At 42.0% G+C, this 21,748-nt stretch overlaps 1 protein-coding gene across 4 annotated transcripts in view; it reads right to left on the bottom strand.

Annotated features, from left to right (window-relative positions):
• ENPP2 (ectonucleotide pyrophosphatase/phosphodiesterase 2) overlaps positions 1–21,748 on the bottom strand; it is a 116,321-nt gene that overhangs the window by 7,477 nt on the left and 87,096 nt on the right. For 2 of the 4 annotated variants that reach the window (XM_044294377.1, XM_044294378.1), the window contains exons 20-25: positions 18,780–18,836; positions 10,315–10,451; positions 9,199–9,334; positions 7,808–7,885; positions 6,758–6,890; positions 5,343–5,496 (exon numbers count right to left, since the gene is read on the bottom strand). In XM_044294377.1, the coding sequence (XP_044150312.1) occupies positions 5,343–5,496; positions 6,758–6,890; positions 7,808–7,885; positions 9,199–9,334; positions 10,315–10,451; positions 18,780–18,836 (695 nt within the window). The remainder of the gene's footprint in view (positions 1–5,342; positions 5,497–6,757; positions 6,891–7,807; positions 7,886–9,198; positions 9,335–10,314; positions 10,452–18,779; positions 18,837–21,748) is intronic. The other 2 variants (XM_044294379.1, XM_044294380.1) reach the window with 1 other exon arrangement.

Here is a 21,748-nt window from a genome sequence, read left to right as displayed (position 1 = left end):
TTGAAGAAGGCTCAAACAGGTTGAAGAAGGCTCAAACCATCTGTTCACACTAGAGTAACATGGATTTCAATAGGATCAGTAGAAGCTATGGTTCACTGAAGAGCATCTAACCCAATTATGTTTTTTCCAACTATAGAAATCTCAAACTTAATATTTCTAATTGAGCACCATTAAGCTATTCTAGGGTCTCCTAGATTTCAAAAAGACCAAATGAGATGGTATTGACTATTGAATTTCTAGTCAGTTGACACTTTCAATCAGTGTTTGTATAGAACAGCCTGAAAAATGGGGCATGGGTGGCATGGTTAGTTCAGTAGGTGTCAGCATGATGCTAATGGTGCCAAGGCCATGTTCTTTACATCCAATGAAGTTCAAGGTTTTTCCATATTAAGTTCAAAATTATAAGAGGAGCATTGGCTCCTACTTCATATGTACAACACTTCATATGTTGTGCACATATCATACGTGGTCTACAGGTTTATCACACAGATGTATGGTATTGAGGTATGCAAGTATATAAATTGATGTTGATTTATGTAAGTGATCCCTAATTTTGCTTGCAACATGGCCTTATTCTGCAAGCAATGACAATATGTCTTGGATAATTGTTTTGTAACTCCACTCATTCTATTGACTAGAACAAAGGCCCATTAACAGCTAGCTATTCCTCTGGATGACACCATAGACATGTGTGGCAGTGGATTATCTCTCAAGGAACAAAGGATTAGCATGTTGACAAGTGCCTTCAGAGGAGAGCTGGTAGACCGCTGGTTGTCAGGTTTGACGAACTTTTATTTGATAAGTATGGCCAGCTTAAGAACTTCCAAACTTGTTGCCAATAAAAAGGATGGACCTTGCCTACCGTTCTAGACTTAGCTGAGGTGGACCTGCTATTGAAGAATATTATAATAAAGGAGATTTCTGTCCTATTTAGGGAAGATTTTCCTAAAGTTCAAAAAGTGAGTCGGGACACATGAGGACATATGATTACACATATATAGGTGTGTAGTAAACACCAAAACATGTAGTGAAACACGTAGAATGAAGACATGGGAAACATGATGGAGAAAGTTTAGGTATGGAGAAGAGAAGCAGAACACAAACAGACTGAGCATGTACGTGTCCTTCACATGCTTTTAGTAAAAGGCCATTGAGTGTGGTCATGCAGAATTAGTTAATTTTGTAAAACGTGCCAGCATAGTCAGTGCTCCTTTAGGCGGTATAAAGCAGGTACAGTATTTTATGTCATTTGGACCCTTCTTAGCATTTTTTGGCAAAGTATGAAGTTAGTATGTACACTAAAGGCAGCAACTGTGAAACCCCTGGTACAGGAATTGGTTGGGACCCCCATTCTACAAGTGTGGAATCAAAGAGGTAGGCTGAACAAAAGAGGCATACTCTTCCTTGACAAGGGTTGGGGAAAACAAGAAAAAAATAAATAAATAAGTTGGTCTTCGTATCCTACGATGAAGGGATAAAACAGAAATTGACCCTACGTTAAATTTTGCTATGAACATAGGTATAGGCAATATTTATTAGCCATACACTTGCTCGACCATCAATGACTCCCCCCCCCCCCCCTCACAATACACATCCATGCCTGGACCAAGCATACATGTGTTCTCAGTGAGGAGAGGGGAATGAGGGCTCATGCACACAAACATTTTTTATCCACTTCCAATTTCCTTTTTTTGCGGGTTGGATTCGAACCCATTCACTTCAATGGGGCCACAAAAGATGTGGACAGCACACTATGTTCTGTATGCATACATTTTTCATTTCCATGACATCTGCAAAAATATAGAACATTGCCTGCATTACGGACAAGGATAGGACTGTTCTATTATGTGCCTGACATTCCGTTCTGCAAACTGGTATCCGCGTTTTGCAGATCAGCAATTTGCGGACCGCAAAACAGCCAAAAGTCTAGTGCATGAGTCCTAAGCTGCTGTGGCAGTGACTTAGCTTTCTGAGGACAAAAGGATCAGGTATGTTGAAATCCAACAGCCTAATCCTTTTCTCCTCGAACATTTGTCACTAGGGGAGAGTCTTGAGGTCCTCGTACACATTAGATGGTTGGCTAGTCTCGAGGAAATCGATGGGTTCAGCCAACATTAATCTAATGTGCATGGACGGCTTCAGTGTACGAGTTGTTATCCCCGGGTACTACTCACCCTTCTATGCTCTAGTGCTCTCTATATTCTTCATAGATTAAAGAAGAAATTAGATAAGATACTTGTACTAATGTTTTTGTTTTTTTGAGGTGGGGGGGTGGGTAGCTATTTTTATGTTCTTTTCTCTTTTGTCCATTTTATATTTTTGTGAATTGAAATTCATGGCTTTAAAGGGGTTGTTTCACAAAAAAAAATATTCTATATTTTCCAAAACCAGCACCTGAATCTGAATTCTTTTGCATGTGCATGTAATAAATAGCCGCTGAGTTATTCAACAAAATGTATCTGTATAGCGCCACCTGCTGTTTGTCCGTTTCTTTATTTCTCTGTCCACTTCAGTAACGTCACTGAAGTGGTCGCACATGCTCTGTTCAATTTCTCAACTTTAACCAGCCCTATCTACTGTTAGAAGCTGTGACAGTTACAGGGAGAGCAACTGGAGCAATGGATTGGAAGATGTCTGGATCCATGTGAGGTACAGGGCTGGTTCTAGCTTCCTTAGACAGAGACTGTCATGTACTATATGATGTCTGATTAATCATGGGATAACCTCTTCAAAATAATTTCACTGTCATGCGATATATATGTGTATATATATATATATATATATATATATATATATATATACACATATACACACACACACACACACACATCCTTATTCCGACGTCTCACTCATTCACGAACACAATTTAACATAATGCACACCCTGGCTAAAAGGTAAAAAATTTTGCTGTCACTAAAATAAGTCCTAATTCACATATAACAGATGTATCTGGACACGAAACGGACCCCACAGGAAACCAAAGGAATCAGGTTGTAGTCAGTTCATGTTCCAATAGAACAAGAATTATGAAGGAATTTCTTGAAACTGTCGAGCAATACAGAACTACAAAGCCAACATGCACCAGAGTCAAGATTTTAGATTTTTTGGGCAATCAGAGATGCTGGTTAATTTTCAAGCATTGCACGGTCAGTATTAATATGCATTAGAAGCTCAATTCAGTAAAATTTCACAAGTATTTTTATATTTGCAAATATACCAAATTGTATGTGTGTCCCGGTCACCATGGGTCATGTACGTTATTTTCTGAAATTAACTTTGTGATTTATCAATCATTCCATATAAGTTGCCAAAATTGCTCAAATTGTGCCAAATTTATGAAAATAGCACATAATATTTGTTGACCAACTGGCCACCTCAAGGCTCTTGTATATGTACACCAAATTTAAGGAGTCCTCAAAGACGTGCACTTTTTCTAGACATTTTCAAAACATTTAGGGGATATTCAGACATTGCGCTTGAGGTGTTTTTTGGCTGTCCTCAACCACCACATTTAAAATTACCATTACGATTGGTGTAAAAATTGCTCAAAACATTAGGATATTTTTCATTTATTTTTGGCAAAGTTATTTTATTTCTTATTTTAGATACAGCCAATAAGGTAATAAAAAAAATATAGACTTTAAAAATAACTTTTCTGGCCCCAGGTGACAGGGTTACTTTACAGGACAGGTAAATCAGGACAAAGTAGAATTCCTATTGGTATCAAATCTGATGGAAATTTTTATACAGATGACTATATTCTGAATACAAATTCAATAAAATACAACACATGAAAAATAAGGAAATGCGTGCTTTTAGAAATATAAGAAAAATTTATCAAGACTGGTGTGAAGGAAAAATGCCTTTTTTCTTTAGAGCTCCTTTGAAAAATGAAAGGATGAATCTGATTGGTTGCTATGGAAAACAAACAGTTTTCCATTGCACCAGTTTTGATAAATCTCGGCCATAGTTCACAAATTTTATGCTAAATTGATTTTTTATTTTATTTTTTAAAGAGTAATGGATACCTTTGGGGGCAGTTTTTTTATTATTGCATTTTACTCAATTTGGGCTAAAATCATTTATTCAATTAGTCATTTTTGAACATTTTAATTTTTCAGCAGCTTTCTTTGTCCAGCTGTCAGTTTATATTTGCAAACTATTGCTTTCTGATACATTGAGTCCTGACAGTGCACACTGTAGGCCCATATCTCTGAATTCCTGACAGCTCATAAACACTCATTTTATAGATTAATTCATACCACACTGTTAATGACATGGCTTAAATGAGTGTTTATGAGCTGTCAGGAGTTCAGAGATAAGGGCCTACAGTCTGCGCTGTCACAGTTGCTGTCCGGCAGAAAGTAACAGTCTGCAAATAGAAACTGAAAGCTGCACAGAGAAAACGTTTAATGAAGACCAATAAAAAAATAAAAAATAAATAAAAGATTTTTAGCCCAAAATAAAATTATTAAAAATTCCCCCAAAGGGTATCCATGACCTTAATTCAGAAAATTCTCAGTCTCTGATTTTCCTATGAAGTCATACTCGGAAATCCATGAAGCTGAGATCTACACGGCTTTTTGGTGGCACCTCACACCACAATGAAGACCCACTTTTTTGATCTTTCAGAGTCACAATTTAGTTCAGGAAAATAAATGTATTGAGTATCACAGCGTTCTCTTCAGGCAAGAGCATAGCCTCAGGTCCTATCAGTAAGAGAACACTACCAAGCAGCAGTGTAGAACTCATGCGAGTATGACATGGAGGCATTTCAGAATCTCTATACAGTTCCCATAAATGATTCTCAACTAGAAAATCTAAATTAGGTTTTCAGGATTAGGAAAAAGGGTCAACTTTTCCTAAAACAAAAAAAACTAAACAAAACAAAAAAAACTAAACAAAACAAAAAACACCACCACCACTCTTGTCAATAGGCTGCATTTGGTATTACAGCTCATTAAATGAGTAACTACAATACCAGAAAGCCTATGGACAAGAATAACACATTTTGGGAGAAAAGAAGACCCTTTTTTTCTAGATCATACGAGTTCACAAAAGTGTGGGACATTTATAAAATTAGGTACGTCATAGATGAGGTCGGGAACAAACTGGTCCACCAGATGACTCTCCAGAGGGTCTAGACGTAGTATTATTCAGTCATTTAAAAAAAAAATTCTGTGGTCAAAAAGTGGCCTCATATTTTCAAGTACATTACATCAGCAAAGCAAATTTTTTTTTAAATTCAGTTGTAGATTCATGAATGTCCCTCACCATCAAATGAAATCTTTGATCCTACAGAAAGTTCACGTACACAACACACAATACAGTGATTGACTTACGCTGCAACTTTCATCATTGTCTGGCCTATGTGGAATGATGAAAGAAGTGACGGATAATCTCCCATCACAGCTGTCAGCCGGCTGGTTAAAATCTAAACAGCTAGATAGAATACAGAAGTAGTGTGTGGGGACGGGTATCGTTCCATCAACAAACCTGAATGGAGGGGAAAAAAAGAATACAACTTTAAAGTCACCTTTCTAGCACTGTATGGACGGTAAATTTAAAAAAATAATTTTTATGACGGTCAGAATGACAAAAAAAATAAAAAAAATAACAAGTAATAGTCACCTCACCGATCCCTTATCTTTCCTGTTGCAATGATTCCCAGGTCCCGCTGGACCTTCACCACACATCAAAAATTACCGCTCAGTCAATCACTGGTGGGTCACCACCGCGGCCAGTGACTGAGTAGTCATTTTGTGTGTGTCGAAGAGTGCCAGAAAATACAGGCCAGCAGGGACCTGGGAAGATTTGGAATGGGAGCACCTAAAAATCAGTGAGGAGAGTTCGTTTTTTGCTGGCTCGAGAACCCCTTTAAAAACCAGTGTGTGTTACATATTCTAGAAGCCATCAAGCAACAATGTCATTGCTTACATATCGTCCGTATATTCCATAGCACTGAGCACAGCGCACATTCAGGCCCTTTTATATGTGCCAAGGATAGCGGCAATTATTGGGGATGGGGGGGGGGGGTTATATGAATGTATGTTCACGACAACTGCAAAATGTAAATGTGCCGCTTTTCACCCAATGATACAAAAAAAATCATTGTTTGCTGGGAGCGTAAACCGGGATCTGCTTCAGTCAATCAATAAATCTACAGGGGAACGAATGATATCAGTAGAGATCGCTCATTCCCATACAGATAGGATGATTGCTGAATATAAATCTAACTCAACAAACAGCTCATTCTCAAATCATTAGCTCATATAATAAGTGAGGTTGGATGGCAATAAAGATTTGGGGGTTAGCAGGCGCTAACTTTGTTTTTGTATAAAATAAGAAGTATAAGTTCATTCAAATATTTTTGGCCAAATCTCCAATACTATATGCGTAAACAACTAGCATTGACTACTGTTATAGTTAAAATTAGAAGGGTTTTCCAGGGATTAAATGTTGGTGACCTATATATGATCACTACGGGTCTGATTCCCGGCAAACTCGCCAATCAGCAGTTCGTAGAGGCCACAGCACGAGGGTAAATTGTACAGGATTGAGCTGCAATACCACATAGCGCCACTATAAAATGTATGGCGCTGTGCTTGGTATTGTATGATCAAGATACTGATGATCTATCCCGAGGACAGGTCAGCAATATTTTAATCCCAGAAAGCCCTTTCATTGGACATGGTAAAAATTTAGCTCATCAGACAGGCTGTCATTCAGATCACCATTACTGGGAAGACCAACTTACGTTTTAATTTTGTCAGGAGTGTCGTATAAGCCGTCGTAGTCATAGTCAAAGATGGGTCCAGCAAGGACATTGACTCCGTTCCTTTCTGATGCGTATCGTTTTATCAAGACTCTCTGAAAATAGTTCCAGATTTCTGAAGAGAAAAAAAAAAATTGTGACATCTGTTACTGTATGGAAGTGAAATCTTATCCTTTAAAACAGGACAAGAGGATTTAAAAACAGCTGTCATAAAAAACCATGGGCTGAATAAAACTGAAAGAATGCAAAAGAAAAAAAAATTCAAGTTTTCTAATTCTGTGTTGCGGCCCCCTCCTACAACTCTTGGTGGCAAAACTTCAAAGTAAGTGTTCTGAATGTGCTCACACTTTCTAACCTTGCTTAAAAACAAGTTCCCCCATAAAACTATCCAAATTACACTTTTTTCGTATCTGTATCCTAGCCCTTAGTTTAAGCACAGTCCTTCCTACTTTGCCCTTCCAAACTGCTCCTAGCTTTATAGGTGGCCCTGTTTTTCTGATAGGTGGGGCCTTCCAACCCTGTTCTGCTCATAGGTGGAACCTCGCTGAACTGTTTTCCTCATGGGTGGGACCTCTCTGCCCTGTTTCCCTCATAGGTATAGCCTTGCTAACCTGTTCTCTTTATGGGTGGAGTCTCCTTGACCTGTTATCTTCATGGGTGGAGCCTCCTTGACCTGTTCTCTTCCTAGGTGAAGCCTCCATGCCCCGTTTTCTCCCAGGCCTCCATGTGATTTGCCGTCCGTGGCCATGGCATTTATACCACCCACGCATTTTGGTCATTTGTCCTGCCTCCTCCTTAAACATGCATGCTTGCGCCGCCAAGCATGCATGTTTATTTTCAAATGGAAGGTGATAAGCCATTACCAGACATATCTAGCAGCCACTTATCACCTCTGGAGACCAGAAAAAGAAGCATTTTGAAATTCAAAATGTCCGATCCTCCTTCAGCAAGCAAAATGATAAACTCATAACACTTTCAAGACTCAAATTCAGCTACAAAAATGAATTTGTGCATTCTTAGAATTACACTTACTTTTGAATGCAGGGTAAATGGGAATGACATTTGTAATAAGAAAAGCGTCGTATTTTGCATCGGCAGAAGAACTTAATTCTGAAAAAAAAAAAAAAAATGTGGTGAAAATTCAATAAACAAACAAAATCAGGCAATATATGTAATACACAACACTGGTTATGAATACAGAATATAAACTGCTAAATACAACAAACTGTACAAAGTCAGGGACAGTCTCTAGCACAGAGGTCCAAGTAGAGGAATGCAACCAAAGCGGACCTCATTCAGTCAACATAAGGCCAATTCATCAAAAGTGATGTAAAGTGTGTAAAATATGGTGCGATTTGAAGAGACGTCTGCCAGTGGCTTACCCCTTACCAATTCAGCCAGGTTTGCATGTGTATTTGGGTGTGTGTGTGTTTTTGGGGGGTTACACCATTAATAAATGTACCACACTAGGTTATATTTTCTAGAAAAAGGTAAATATTGGTGCTACGGTGAGTGTAAGAATCCACTTTGTTTAGGACAACTAGGTGAGCGCATTGGGAAAAGAACACCCATTATCTACACAGGACATTGGACATCACATAGGTGAGTGGGGTGCAATTGGTGTTCTCTATACTGGTGGTCTGTACTGGTGCTCTCTATACTGGGGATTTCAGGATAGATGCCGACAACCATCTTCTCAGTCAAAATCTTTAAAATATCTTTAGACAGTAGTATAATTCATGGGGGTTATCTGGGTTCGGGCTATGCACACAAAGATATTAGTTTTCTGTGTCTGTTCCATTTTTTTCACCATTCACTTCAAAGGGTCCGCAAAAAAATGGAAATGACTCCATGTGCATTCAGTTTCCATATGGCCGCATGGCTGTACCACAAAAAAAGATAGAACATGTCCTTTTCTTGTCCGTTTTGAGGACAAGGATAGGCATTGTTACAATGGATCCTCAAAAAAACGGATGCAATATTAATGTCACATGGACGTCATCCGTATTTTGCAAACGGCAAAACACATACGGTCGTGTGCATGAGCCTTTAGACCAAAAGGTCAGATTTTTTTCCCAGTGACTGCACAGGCGGTGTTTGGCACCGCACCTTTCCATTTCAGTTTGGTTGAGCTGCAATACCAGACGTAGCCCAAGAGTGTGGGAGAAAAATAAATCAAAAGATATCTCTCTATTTCTATATCGAGAGAGATCGCGTCTCACTTCTGGTTCATTCCAGAATCAGCATTTCTTAATCAGTCTGCAGCCTTTTAAAAAGAACATAACACGTGGAGGCTGCGTCCTGAGCTCTCCGGTCTTATCAGGGCTGCAACTGACAGCAGCATAAAATAATTTTGCCATATGCAAGGTTAATGAAAATACCACATAGACACAAATATCTCACGATGCCGAGATAAAACTCACGAGGTGGGAAGAGGAATCCATAAGACATCTGTTTATCTGACTTGTAAGCGGAGCAGCTTTGACTGTTGCTTGGAGAAATGCGTGGGTCGAGCCGTACACAGTTTGCTAAATAATCCGGGATGCCAGAGACTTCAGCCTGTGTTGGGAGGGAAATGTACAATGTAATAAGAGTCAGTTACACCAGTAAGTTGTGTGCGTACCGAGGTGTAACATGGGGTGCCTGGCGCCCAATGCAAAATCAAGTGTGTTCTTCATGAAAGTGGCAGAGGGACCCTTGGTGCGACAGCTACCACTGCTCCATGCTAGGACCAGTGACTGTGTCTTGGTTGCATGGCCTGCTGGCAGGGGTGCACCTAGCCTTTCTGCTGTATGAGGCGAAAACTGAAACAGTGTACCCACCCTCCCCCCAATGCCAATTTGTTAACCTAACCCCTTAACCACAATGAAAGGACTCATTGACCATGGCCCTTCCGCTGCCCCCCCTCTTGCCGCTATCTGGTGCTGCCTCACCTGGCCTCATTGGTGGTGCACCACTGCCTGCTGGTGTTGTGTATGAGGCAGTCTGGTACCAAACTGAAACACAGCTGGTCTACCTTTTCAGATTGACTACCAAGCATCGGCATAGATTTGCCAAAAGCTCATCATGCAATAAGTGGATAGCAGGAGCGGACTGGCCATAGACCCTACAGGAAGATCTCCTGGTGGGCTGATGTCCAGGGGGCCACCCAAGCCCTCCTTATGCCACCGGCCAGGTACAGGACAAGCTGATGCTTTCAGCATTAATTAATGCTAGGAGCATCAGGTACTTACAAATCTGGCCGGTGGTCTGCTCCTGTTGTCCCTGCCTACTCGTATTGCCCCACCTTCATTCAGTTCGGACCAGCCTAAAACACGAGGCTACTTTTATTTATTTTCCCCAGTTTTTTTTTTTGTTCCCAGTTCGCCCCTGGTGGATAGAAATGTAATCTCCATTACAGTAAGCATAGAATGAATACTAATACAAGCAGCTCCTTGAGGTCATGGATCGATGATCAAGGTTTATGGAAAAACTCTTTTGATGGTCATGCTTGAAGGACTAGGCTGATATCACTTGGCCTGTCATTACAAGATACTGACCTGCTTTGACACTGTATACGACGTCCAGAGCGGAATCTGCAACGATTCACTATAGCCACTCACAAAATCACTGTGGTAGAGCACAGTGTACTTGGTCTTAAAGAGCACCGCTGGCCGCCCGTACAAGAGGTTTTTGTCTGAAAACACAGAACAGATGCAGATCGCAGATTAACAACTATCCAATGAAAAGCAAGCAAACTGCAACAAAGAATAATTCAAGAAACATGTAAAAGGCTCAAATAAAAAACACACGCTTAAAGGGCTTCTGTCAGCCCACTAAACCTTTTTTTTTTTTTTGGTTAATAATAATCCCTACACTGCGAGCTCCCTATACATAAGCTAAATATTCATTTTGGTTCTGTAGATTTTGTTAAAAAGCTATTTTTATAATATGTAAATTACCTTGCTACCAGCAAGTAGGGCGGCTACTTGCTGGTAGCAGCCGCATCCTCCGCTCCTAATGACGCCCCCTCCGCTGTGTGATTGACAGGGCCAGGGAACGGGATCGTTCTCTGCTGGCCCAGTTTGAATTCAAAATATCGCGCCTGCGCCGTACCTGTCTTTAATCGGCGCAGGCGCACTGAGAGGCGGCCGCTCTCTCGGCCGCTCCATCCTCAATGCGCCTGGTGTAGATGTGACGTCATCAGCACAGGCGCATTGAAGATGGAGCGGCCGAGAGAGCGGCCGCCTCTCAGTGCGCCTGCGCCGATTAAAGACAGGTACGGCGCAGGCGCGATATTTTGAATTCAAACAGGGCCAGCAGAGAATGATCCCGTTCCCTGGCCCTGTCAATCACACAGTGGAGGGGGCGTCATTATGAGAGGAGGATGCGGCTGCTACCAGCAAGTAGCCGTCCTACTTGCTGGTAGCAAGGTAATTTACATATTATAAAAATAGCTTTTTAACAAAATCTACAGAACCAAAATGAATATTTAGCTTATGTATAGGGAGCTCGCAGTGTAGGGATTATTATTAACCCAAAAAAAAAAAAAAACTATTTAGTGGGCTGACAGAAGCCCTTTAAGGCTACTTTCACACTAGCGTTTTTTGCTGATCCGTCATGGATCTGCAAAAACGCTTCCGTTACAATAATACAACCGCATGCATCCGTCATGAACGGGTCCGGTTGTATTATGTCTTCTATAGCCATGACGGATCCATCATGAACACCATTGAAAGTCAATGGAGGACGGATCAGTTTTCTATTGTGCCAGAGAAAACGGATCCGTCCCCATTGACTTACATTGTGTGCCAGGACGGATCTGTTCGGCTCAGATTCGTCAGGCGGACAGTAAAACACTGCAGGCAGCCTCCAGAGCGGAATGGAGACGGAACGGAGGCAAACAGGCATTCTGAGCGGATCCTTATCCATTCAGAATGCATTAGAGCAAAACTGATCCGTTTTAAGAGCCCTGAAACGGATCTCACAAACGGAAAGCCAAAACGCTAGTGTGAAAGTAGCCTAATCTGAATGAGGACTAACGTAGGCATTAAAAAGTTGGTTTGCATCAAGGACAAGAATTGTGCGGTTTCAAGGAGTAAAACAAAAAAAGACTTTAATCCCATGATTATTGTAAAAAATGAAAATCAGACGTCATATAGGACATGACAACCTCTTTCTAACAAAGCTAGAACCAGCCCTGAACCTCACATGGATCCAGAGATCTCCCCATGCATTACTCTGCTAGATATACATCAAGCTGGCAGCTGAAGGGGAGTGTCTTTTCTGCTACAACTATCTCCCTAATACAGCTCTGGAGAAATGTCCTTTCTGCTGCTGCTCTCTCCCGATCACAATGTAAAGCCGCAGGACTACCTCCAAGCCAGAAGAGGGAGCTGTGCGAGATGTATACAGAGACCTGGAGGAAGCCTGGACCCAAGGGAGATAGTTAGACGTGTGCTGTGTGAGGCAATGGAAGCTGAGCTGCTCAATGAGCAGGTTCAAGGGGCTCTGCCTTTGTTAGCCACAAAGTAGGCTACAGACTTGGCTGAAAGCCGGAATAGGAGATTCCGAGGCCGGTTTACCGACAGGGACAGGACAGAGGTCGGCAGGTGAATATATGCGGTTTAGGGTTAAAGCAACCCGGTCTTATTCGGTTACAAAAGTTTGTTAGTCACACTGTTATTTCAGAATCATCTCCCATTGTCTTAGTTGCTTAAGGGACATTGTTTCGCGCTATACCCTGAGAGACTACGTGTAAGGGACAGGGAGACTCCCCTCACACAGGCAAGCAGCCGAAGACAGGGTAACCTAGAATTATTTGCTGAATATCATTTTCCACTGTTCTAATTATCTTATTTGTTATTTACTGTTCGTTTTACAAAATCCTATCTTAAGGAAAAACGGCTCTCATTTTTCTGCTCGTTTTCCTGCACATTACAAGTGGCGTAGTCGGCAGGATGAACGTACAATTGGCAACAGAAGGAGCATCTGCCTCACAAGGCGAGACATCACGTGCAGTTTCAGTGGGAGCCTTGTTTAGTCGCCTTCTGAAGTTTAATGGCACAAATGTAATTCTGGAAGATTGGAAGGAGAGACTGGAGGGAGCGGTCAGACTATGTTACGTCGTACAGCACTTAAAGATGGAACTCGCTCTGAGCACGGTAGAAGGTGAGGCTAGGAAAACCATGATGTTACAGCCGGTCAGATGCAGACAGACCTTTGAACAGGTTCTCTGTTTACTAGAGGATGTGCATGGTGATGTATCTTCTAAAGAGGTGTTAAGAAAGAAGTTCTTCACAAGACTTTAGAAAGAGGATGAGACTTTCAGCATGCAAATGGACTGCAAGAGCTGATGGCTGCACTACAGAAAAAGGAAGAACAGCAGGCTGTGGCCTTCACCAACGCTGAACCAGTGATATGTGTTCAATTTATTCTGTGTCTCAGAATCCAACAATTGAGGAGGACCCTTAGAGAAAGAATGAAATTAGAGCCACAGCTGACCTTACATTGAACACTTCGAGAGGCCATTATCCTAGAGAAGAAGGAGGGGCAGGCTCAAACATTAATGCCGGCCTCGCAGGTAGAGAATGCTCCTGATAAGAGGAGAGACTTAGTGACTAGGCTGGCTTCGCTAGAAGAAGCGATGAAAGGGATACTTGTTGCATTGAATAAATGAGAGGAACCGGTGGTTACGCGGATCCAAAATACAGAGCGACCTGGACTGAGAAGGCGATAGTTTGGCTACAGACCTTGACCAGCAGAGAGAGGATGTTGGACTTGCCACCAGGAAGGTCACCGAGCTAGAGACTGTTCACACCGGGGTACTGCAACATGTCAGGAGGATTTATACTCTAATCGTCTGTGATTGTGGGATGATTCACAGGTGACACCATTGTGTGTCCCAATGAAGCTATGGATTTAGTAGGAGAGAGCTCAGTCGTCAAAGCCAAGTTAAATGGAGTTGAACTGTTCTGTTTAATTTATACTGGGTCTCGGGTCACCACTACTACCTGGCTGCCTTTGAGGTCCACTTCACAGCTGCTGTTTGTCGAGGGGATGCCCACTGGTTAAGGTTAAAGGGTGCCAACAATCTTCCTATTCGACAAACTGGGGTTATCTGTGCAGACACTGAGGTTTGGGGTCAGACCATGGGGAGGGGGGGGGGGGAGGTAGAGGATGTTATGAAACCTAATCTACCAGCAATCTTGAGCATGAACGTGCTGCAGTAGCTCGACGTGTTGATAGCGAAAGAGCTGGGACCCAAGTACTGGGAAGGGGTTCAAAGCCAGAAACCCCGACAGATAGCCCTGCAGAAGACACTTAAGCAGTGTAGAGTGCGGGCTGTCCTTTTCAGGACTAATCGGGATAGTGGGCTCAATGAAGGTTCTCCCCTCCATATCCCTAGTAGTACGGGCTGGCCATGAAGTCTTACCACCCCTCCCGGTAGGCACTAGCTATGTGATACAGGGTACTGTCGTTATGCTCGAACCAATGCTGCAAAGAGAGGTGGTGAAGGTAGGTCGAACCCTGTGCACAGTCCAAGGCAGCGGGTCCTGGAGAGATGTATGAATCTTAATAGTTTTAATGTGAGCCTGGAGCCTAGGGAATTGATTGCTAACATATCTTATCCAGGAAGTGAAGAATATCCTTGGGCGTCTCCCATTGTATTGGTCAAGAAGGAAGATGGAACTATACAATTTTGTGTCAATTATCAGCACCTGAACAGTTATACAGTATGGGAAGTCTATCCACTTCCCCAAATTGAGGCGTTCATGGCAGCACTGGGACAGGCCCGCTACTTCTCCACCCTCGATCTAGTCAGTGGGTATTGGCAAGTGCCAGTTGCAGAAAAGGACATTGAGAAGACAGCGTTTATCACACCCATGGGATTGTATGAATTTCTGAGAATGCCCTTCGGACTGAATGACACTCCTGCTACGTTTCAGAGGCTAATGGAGCTGTGCCTGGGAGAGCCGACTCATGAGTGCCTGCTTATTTATCTTGATGACATTATCATCTTCTCTTCCACGACCGAGTCCTTAACCAGTTGGAAGCATGGATTCAAGCCAAAACGCCACAACTGTCACCTGCTCAGTCTAGAGTACATGGAGCACATAGTTTCCAAAGATGGGGTCCAACCCATGGATTTAAAGATCCAAGCCATGAAACAGTGCCCTATGCTTCCTAGGGTTAATCAATTGCTACTGAAGGTTTATCAAGAACTTGGCTAAAGTGGTGCACCTTTGTATGCCCTGCTTGCTGGGGGTACTCCTCCAGAGACAAAGAACAGAGCCCTCCTTTAGAGTCAGGAAGCCATGTCTTCAGAGAACTGAAGAAGTTGTTGACCAGTGCTCCAATACTGGCAAATGCTGACTTCACCAAACCCTTTGCGTTACACACAGATGGCAGCATAATTGCATACATAAGTAGGACAATACGTGAGAGCAAGTATTGTAGCTCGTTCAAACTGGAGCTGCTGTCTGTGGTCTGGACAGTGATCGACAAGTTTGCTGACATCTTAACTGGGTCAGAGTTCATTTGCCCACTGACAAAAACCCTGTGCTTCACCTGGGCACAGCCAAGTTGGGGGCCCTGGAACAATGATGGATGGCTCGCCTCAGCAAGTTCACTTTTCAACCTCAATAAATGCCAGCCAAGAGAATACTAATGCTGATGCCCTGTCCCAAAATCATGTAGAAGGTCCATTTGGGCCCACTGACAATGACTTAGAGGAAGCTGAGACCCCAGAATACAGGCCCCTCTACAAGAAATCGCTCTAATCTAAAAGGACAGAGCCTTGAGTGGTTGGCCTGGTGGAAGGGTCCAGTGAAGAACGACAGGAACTTAGGGATCAACAGATTTCCAGGGTAGAGGGATGCCTGCGGGCTAACTAACAACCTACACGGGAGGAGCGAGAGGCCCTGATCTACAAAAGTAAAAAACGGTGGCAGCTTAGTTACCAGCTGGCTATACAAGAAGGAGTCCTTTGCTAGAAAAATCCAAATTCCTATGGAAATCAGACCCACCTGGCAGGTGATACCTACTGATGAGATGAGAAGAACTGTTGAGTGGATTTATGAGAAGAAGTGACATTTCGGGCAAGTTAAAACATTTTTGTGGTTTCAACTGTTATATTACTATCCTAATCTACAGAAGGTAGCCATGGGTATGTGTAAAAGTTGCTGCAGCTGTAGCTTGGCCAGGGCCACGGACCAACAGGCCCCAGTTGGGAATATCCAAACCCATTATCCACTATAGCTCGTTATGATGGATTACCTGACGATGGAGGAATCTCTGAGGGGTATAAGTACGGATGTTCTGCTCAGTTTCATTCTGATCAAGGTGCTTGTTTTAAGGAGTTATGCCAGCTCTACCAGATTAGGAAGACCAGGACCAGGACTGTATCACCCGCAAGGAAATTGGGCGTGTGAGAGGCCTAAGCAGCTCAGATGTTGAGGACGCTCAATATAAAGTTATAGCCAGGAGAGGGGCTCCATGACAATAGAATTTGGGCCTTACTCCAAGCACAAATCTTTAGTGCCTGTAAACCACCCCCCAGTATCAGCAGCCATATTTCATTTCATTAATACACCAAAGGACTAAGGGCTTCAGAGTGCCTGACTGACATTGTAACACACATCATCCAAGAGCTGACTATAAAGGATTGCATCTGTGCTGGTGCGGTTAAGTGCCAAAATCCTCACAATGTTTGGGCATGTTCACACAGTGTTTTTGTAATGTGGATTTCAGCATGCTTTCCCAGCAGAAATGCAGCACATTTTATTTCTCGTCAAGGGAAAACGCCATTCTTGATGCCATTGAATGGAGCTTGCCTTACAGAATGGCGCTAATCTACAGACTGAGTCCATGGCAGTAACTCGGGGGTCATCCTCAGATTTCTGTTGTGGGATTCACCACGATAATGCACATAGAATTTTTCTGGTGTGCCTTTCTGCTGAGGAAATATGCCCTTTATTTTACATCAGAATAGATGAGCTCAACGGGGAACATATTTCGACTCGACGATACACACATTCCATTCATGGTTTGTGGATGGGATGTAAACAAGTTGCTCTTAAGTTACAACATTTTTTTGTCTTTTTATCTTTCCATTATCTTAGGTCACCCCTGGGAGGAAAGCCAAAATGTCTAAAAATATGATCATTCTAATTGGTTACCTCATAAAAACTAAAAAAGATCAGTAATAAAAAGCAAGAGCAACTGGAATTAAATACTGGTGACTCATGCTTCAGTGATAGAGGTAAGATGATGATTGCATTTGCATGACTAAAGCTATTAGGTGTGAGAGGTGTTAGAACAGCACTGTATTTATTGTCGGAGATTTCTCACCATTGTAATTGAGGAAGTCAGTCGGATGACCAGCAAAACATCTTCAAGAGGAAAAAAATATATACCGATACTTGCTCTGACTTATTACTACTGATATACCATGGCTTGGATGAATGATGGCCTTCACAGAGACCACATGATGGTCCATGGGAGGAAGAGAGCAAAATGCAAAAGTTCCAGTGAAGCTATGCCATAAAAGACATTTTTTTTATATTATGGTTTGCAGTCATACATGACCAAAGTAACAGTCCAATATCCAAGGAATGAAAAGGACTTATTAGTGAAAGCATTGTATCACAAATCACATCCACTTTTAATGTCCTCATCCATGAACAGACATAATATGTGATGCAATGCATTGTTTTGTATGGAGTGCACTAAAATGCGTCAACTCTAGCAACACAATCATGGTCTGATGTTACAAGATATGCAACTATTTAGGACCCTTTTGCTAACCTACCATACAATCGGCTGCCGGTATTGCCGATTTGGCAATGAAGAGTTCAGCAGTTCTATTCTAAGGGCAGGGGTAAGAAACTTTTCAATCCCACTGCTACCCTGGAGGTGGAAGTCCTAATGGTACAAACAGTAGGAGTTGGGAGAGGGAGGTCCCAGTGTGCTCAAGGGTGTGAGCAAAGGGTAGAAGGGTAACTTAACATGTGGCCCTTCCTCTGTAGTGCATGCCCCTACCCTCTTAGTAACTTAGCATTACAGTCAACAGATCCAAAACTATCACAGATATTCACTGGGGTTAAGGTTAGGGTTAAAAAATTAGAGGATTTTTTAATGTGTTTAGCCCAGACATCATAGCACTAAACATAAGACGTGTTGGTTGTATCTGGCTTTTAAGAGCTGGACAGCCATTAAAGGTTTAGTTTCAAAAGCTCACCAGCTCTGCTCGTCAGCGACACTCCTGAGGGCATCTCTTGCTGGCTTTCCAAAGAAGAAATACTTAGGGTACTTTCACACTTGAATTAAACTTTTCCGGTATTGAGTTCCGTCCTAATGCATTCTGAATGGAGAGCAATCTGATCAGCATGCATCAGGATGTCTTCAGTTCAGTCACTGTACGGTTTTTGGACAGAGAAAATACTGCAGTATGCTGCAGTATTTTCTCCGTCCAAAATTTTCGGAACACTTGCCGGCATTGAAATGCATTCCCAAGTGAAAAACTGATTCGGTTATGCGGTCTGCGCATGTGCAGACCTTTAAAAATGTGAAAAAGATAAATACCTGATCTGTTTTTCCAGATGACAACCAGAGAGACGGATCCGGTATTGCAATGCAGTTGTGAGATGGATCAGCATCCGGATCAGTCTACAAATGGTATCCGTTTGCATACAGATTGTCGGATAAAGCAGGCAGGAACTGCCTGCCGGAATCCAACAACTCAAGTGTGAAAGTACCTTAAAGGCTGCTTCTTCCGAGCTGCCAAGTAACCTCTCAAGTGAAGCCCCTTTCATCCGAGATTAAAAAAGAAAAAGGACAGCGTGACAAGTCATGTACTGTAGCAGTCTGTCACTTCTACCTTCACGCACAGACACAGCACAGTGTTTTCACGTGGTTTGGGGAAAATTATGGTTCACGTTACACAAAAAACACACAAGATGGACGTAACAAGGACCATGTACCGTGGACAGGAAAAATCAACATCAGTAATGAAAGAACAAACCTGTATTTCTTGGTGGTACCTCCTTAATCTCATTGCTAAGTTCATCTACTGCCACATCTGTCAATACAAACAGATACAAAAATTAATTGAAAGGATATAGAAAAAAAAGTTGTGTCAAATGAGGAGATCCTGGAATGGAGCGGGCCACAAGTCATTTAGACCTGGCTTCGAGCCTGGAGCAATACGAGGGTACAATTTCTAGAGTCAACCAGTAGGTTCATACTAAAGATTGGCCAAGTGACTGAGAATATCACGATCATTGTAGCAGAAATGAAACCCAATATATGTGGATGAGGTTAGATGATATTAGCAGGGCTCACATTTCTGGTACAACAATTTTAATTAGTTGTTATTCATTATCAGTGTTATTTGCTCATTGGCGCTTTTGGGTTCCAAACTGTGTGTAAAAAAAATAGACTTTCTTGAAAATTACCAAATGAAGAATTTGATAACGGTGACTGCAAACCATAACAATGTTTAAAGTGACTTCTTAAATATATATGTCACCATCTAGGATTCAGATGTATTATGTGACCATTTATGCGTCCACATTATGGACGATCGTCCCAGTGTCGGACTAGGGTTCCTTGGGCCCACCAGAAGAGATTTTCTCAGGACCCAAACTCATCAATAAGTCTAATAGGTTTTGAACCAAAGAAATAGACCCTAGTGGTAAGTGATCAGCTCTGAAGGCAGCTCCCAATGGAATTTTTTTACTGGACCTTTGGGGCCCACTATGGCTTTAGAGACTTGGCCCACTGGAGGATCCTCTGGCACTCTGGAGGGTTAGTCCACCACTAGTGCCACAGACCCACTGACCCAAAATTACAGCATCAAATGTCTATGATGCTATGAGTTTGGGTTGGTGAGCTCATGGTCATGTGTAATATGCTCATCTGTGACTGGCACAAGAGTAGAACTATGATAGTTAGCCCCTACTATGCTTTACTGCTTACTGTAGTGAACTGGAGGCAGGAATCTACCTACTGTCTACATATGCTGATTTACCGCTGTCATTCCTCTGTGCTTTATACTGCTTCTCTGCAGCGAATAAGCCGTGGAGTCCTAATAAATTTAACTCCACAGTTCTTTGGACTGGTAAGAAAGGTACCTTAAGTCCACTAAAGTGGAAGCAAGGCCAGTTCATTGGCAACACAGACCTATGGTATCACAAGTATCCGGTTCTCTCAGTAAAATTTACTTAGGGGTGTAGAGGCGGTGCAGCGATACCAGTCAAACCGGTGCCTTGGTGTTGGTGTCTGGGGGGGGCCTAAAGGCCCTCAGCAACATCAAAGCATTGATACTGTAAGATGTACATGTCAAGTATGCCACCCTTTTAGAGATTCTGCACTAGGGCCCAGGAGCTTCAAACGACTCCTTTGTCTATACAGTATTATAGAAATATAAACATGGGATTGATAAATTGGTGAATTTGAAACATGACTGCCAAGCTGCGTTCCTAAGGTCTGAAGTAACTTTACATGCGTACTACTCACTGAAGACCTTTAGGAGTGGCCATGAGGCAAGAGAACATCTGGGCATGTAACAAAGACCTTCAACTCCACGGATCACATTGTTTGGGTAAAATGTCTTGTGACAATCACCTCTCCTTGTATCATATGGGCATTGGCCAGACGCCATGTTGGGAACTGGTCGATAGGAGCTTGCTCATTTGTTTAAGGTATAAGTGACTGTTACTTACTTTACCCTGTGTGTTATCTTTTATACAGTATATGTCTTTTATGTTATTTTATCATAGTTTAGTAAACTTCTTATGCAACCAAGCCGTGTCGAGCCTACTTTATTACCGGATCTCAGAATTTATGATAAAACAATGGCTTGAAAGATGAAAGCTACAGAACCCCCAAATTATTACTATTACAGATTTACTAAGACTGGTATTTCTCTATAAAATAAAAGATTGTTAAAGTAAATTGTGCCAAATTTATTAAAAGACACACAACTCCTAATAAATTTGGAGAATGTATACACCATCTGAAGGTCAGAAAATGCAAATCGGAAATAAAATTCAAGTTTGCACAGTTTCCTGGTTTTTGTCAGAGTTTTAGTCCACACCCTTCCTGGTCAATTTTAAATTTTTTGGGCTCAAAATCTGACTTTTTGGGAGGCTCTGCAAAACTGGTATAAACGGAGTAATAAAAATGTGACCCTAAATGTTCTAACCACAGCAACACCACAAAATACTACTGAACCAAAGCTAATTGTTTTAGGGAATTATTTAATACCAACTTGTTTATAAGCAGTGTTAAACAGAAAATGTTTAGTGAAAAGCAACCATTAATCTTATTAATCAAAGTATTTTATCAATACATAGAAAGCAGATATACCTATAATAAACGCATAATCCATATCTTCCAGGAAGGTAAGGTTGGCTAAGAGAGGAGATGGGAGGAAGGGTTTAGTATTGGGTCTTGGTCATCGATGGCTCCTTTCAATAAGACTCTTTCAACATGGTCTACGATGCCTAAGGCCCTTTATTACAAGGAGGATTATATTGGGTCAGGAGTGAAACTGTTCAGCGCACGAGGTGAACACTACCAGCGTCTGCGCAGAAGGTGAAGCCAGGGAGGTGGATCATGTGGGTAAATTAACTGCCATCTTTACAGCTACAAACGCAGCAACTACCAAGAGTGAGAGCAGCATGGGGGCTATGACTAGGGAGCAGCGTCTTCGCATCAGTTCATGGCATTTCAGAAATATCAGAAACTGACCAACCCCTTTAAAGAAATGCATCGCAACAAGTGAAATCTGATCCTCCTTTGAGTCAAAAATGCTTACAGCAGAGTGGATCTCCCAGTTGTGGTGTGCAAGGGACGTAAGTTAGGCTACCCATTCTCCATCTGTGAGGTTGAACGCTATTGCTTATAAAATATATTAGGATATTTTTGTAACATTCTTTAAATGGCCTTTAAGGCATAACAGAGCTCAACATCGCCGCAATCTTTGTA

This window comes from Bufo gargarizans, chromosome 5 (assembly GCF_014858855.1).
Source record: "Bufo gargarizans isolate SCDJY-AF-19 chromosome 5, ASM1485885v1, whole genome shotgun sequence".
In the NCBI taxonomy this organism is placed as follows: domain Eukaryota; kingdom Metazoa; phylum Chordata; class Amphibia; order Anura; family Bufonidae; genus Bufo; species Bufo gargarizans.
The sequence above is the reverse complement of the archived record's forward strand: the minus strand, read 5'-3'. Positions and strand labels throughout refer to the sequence as shown.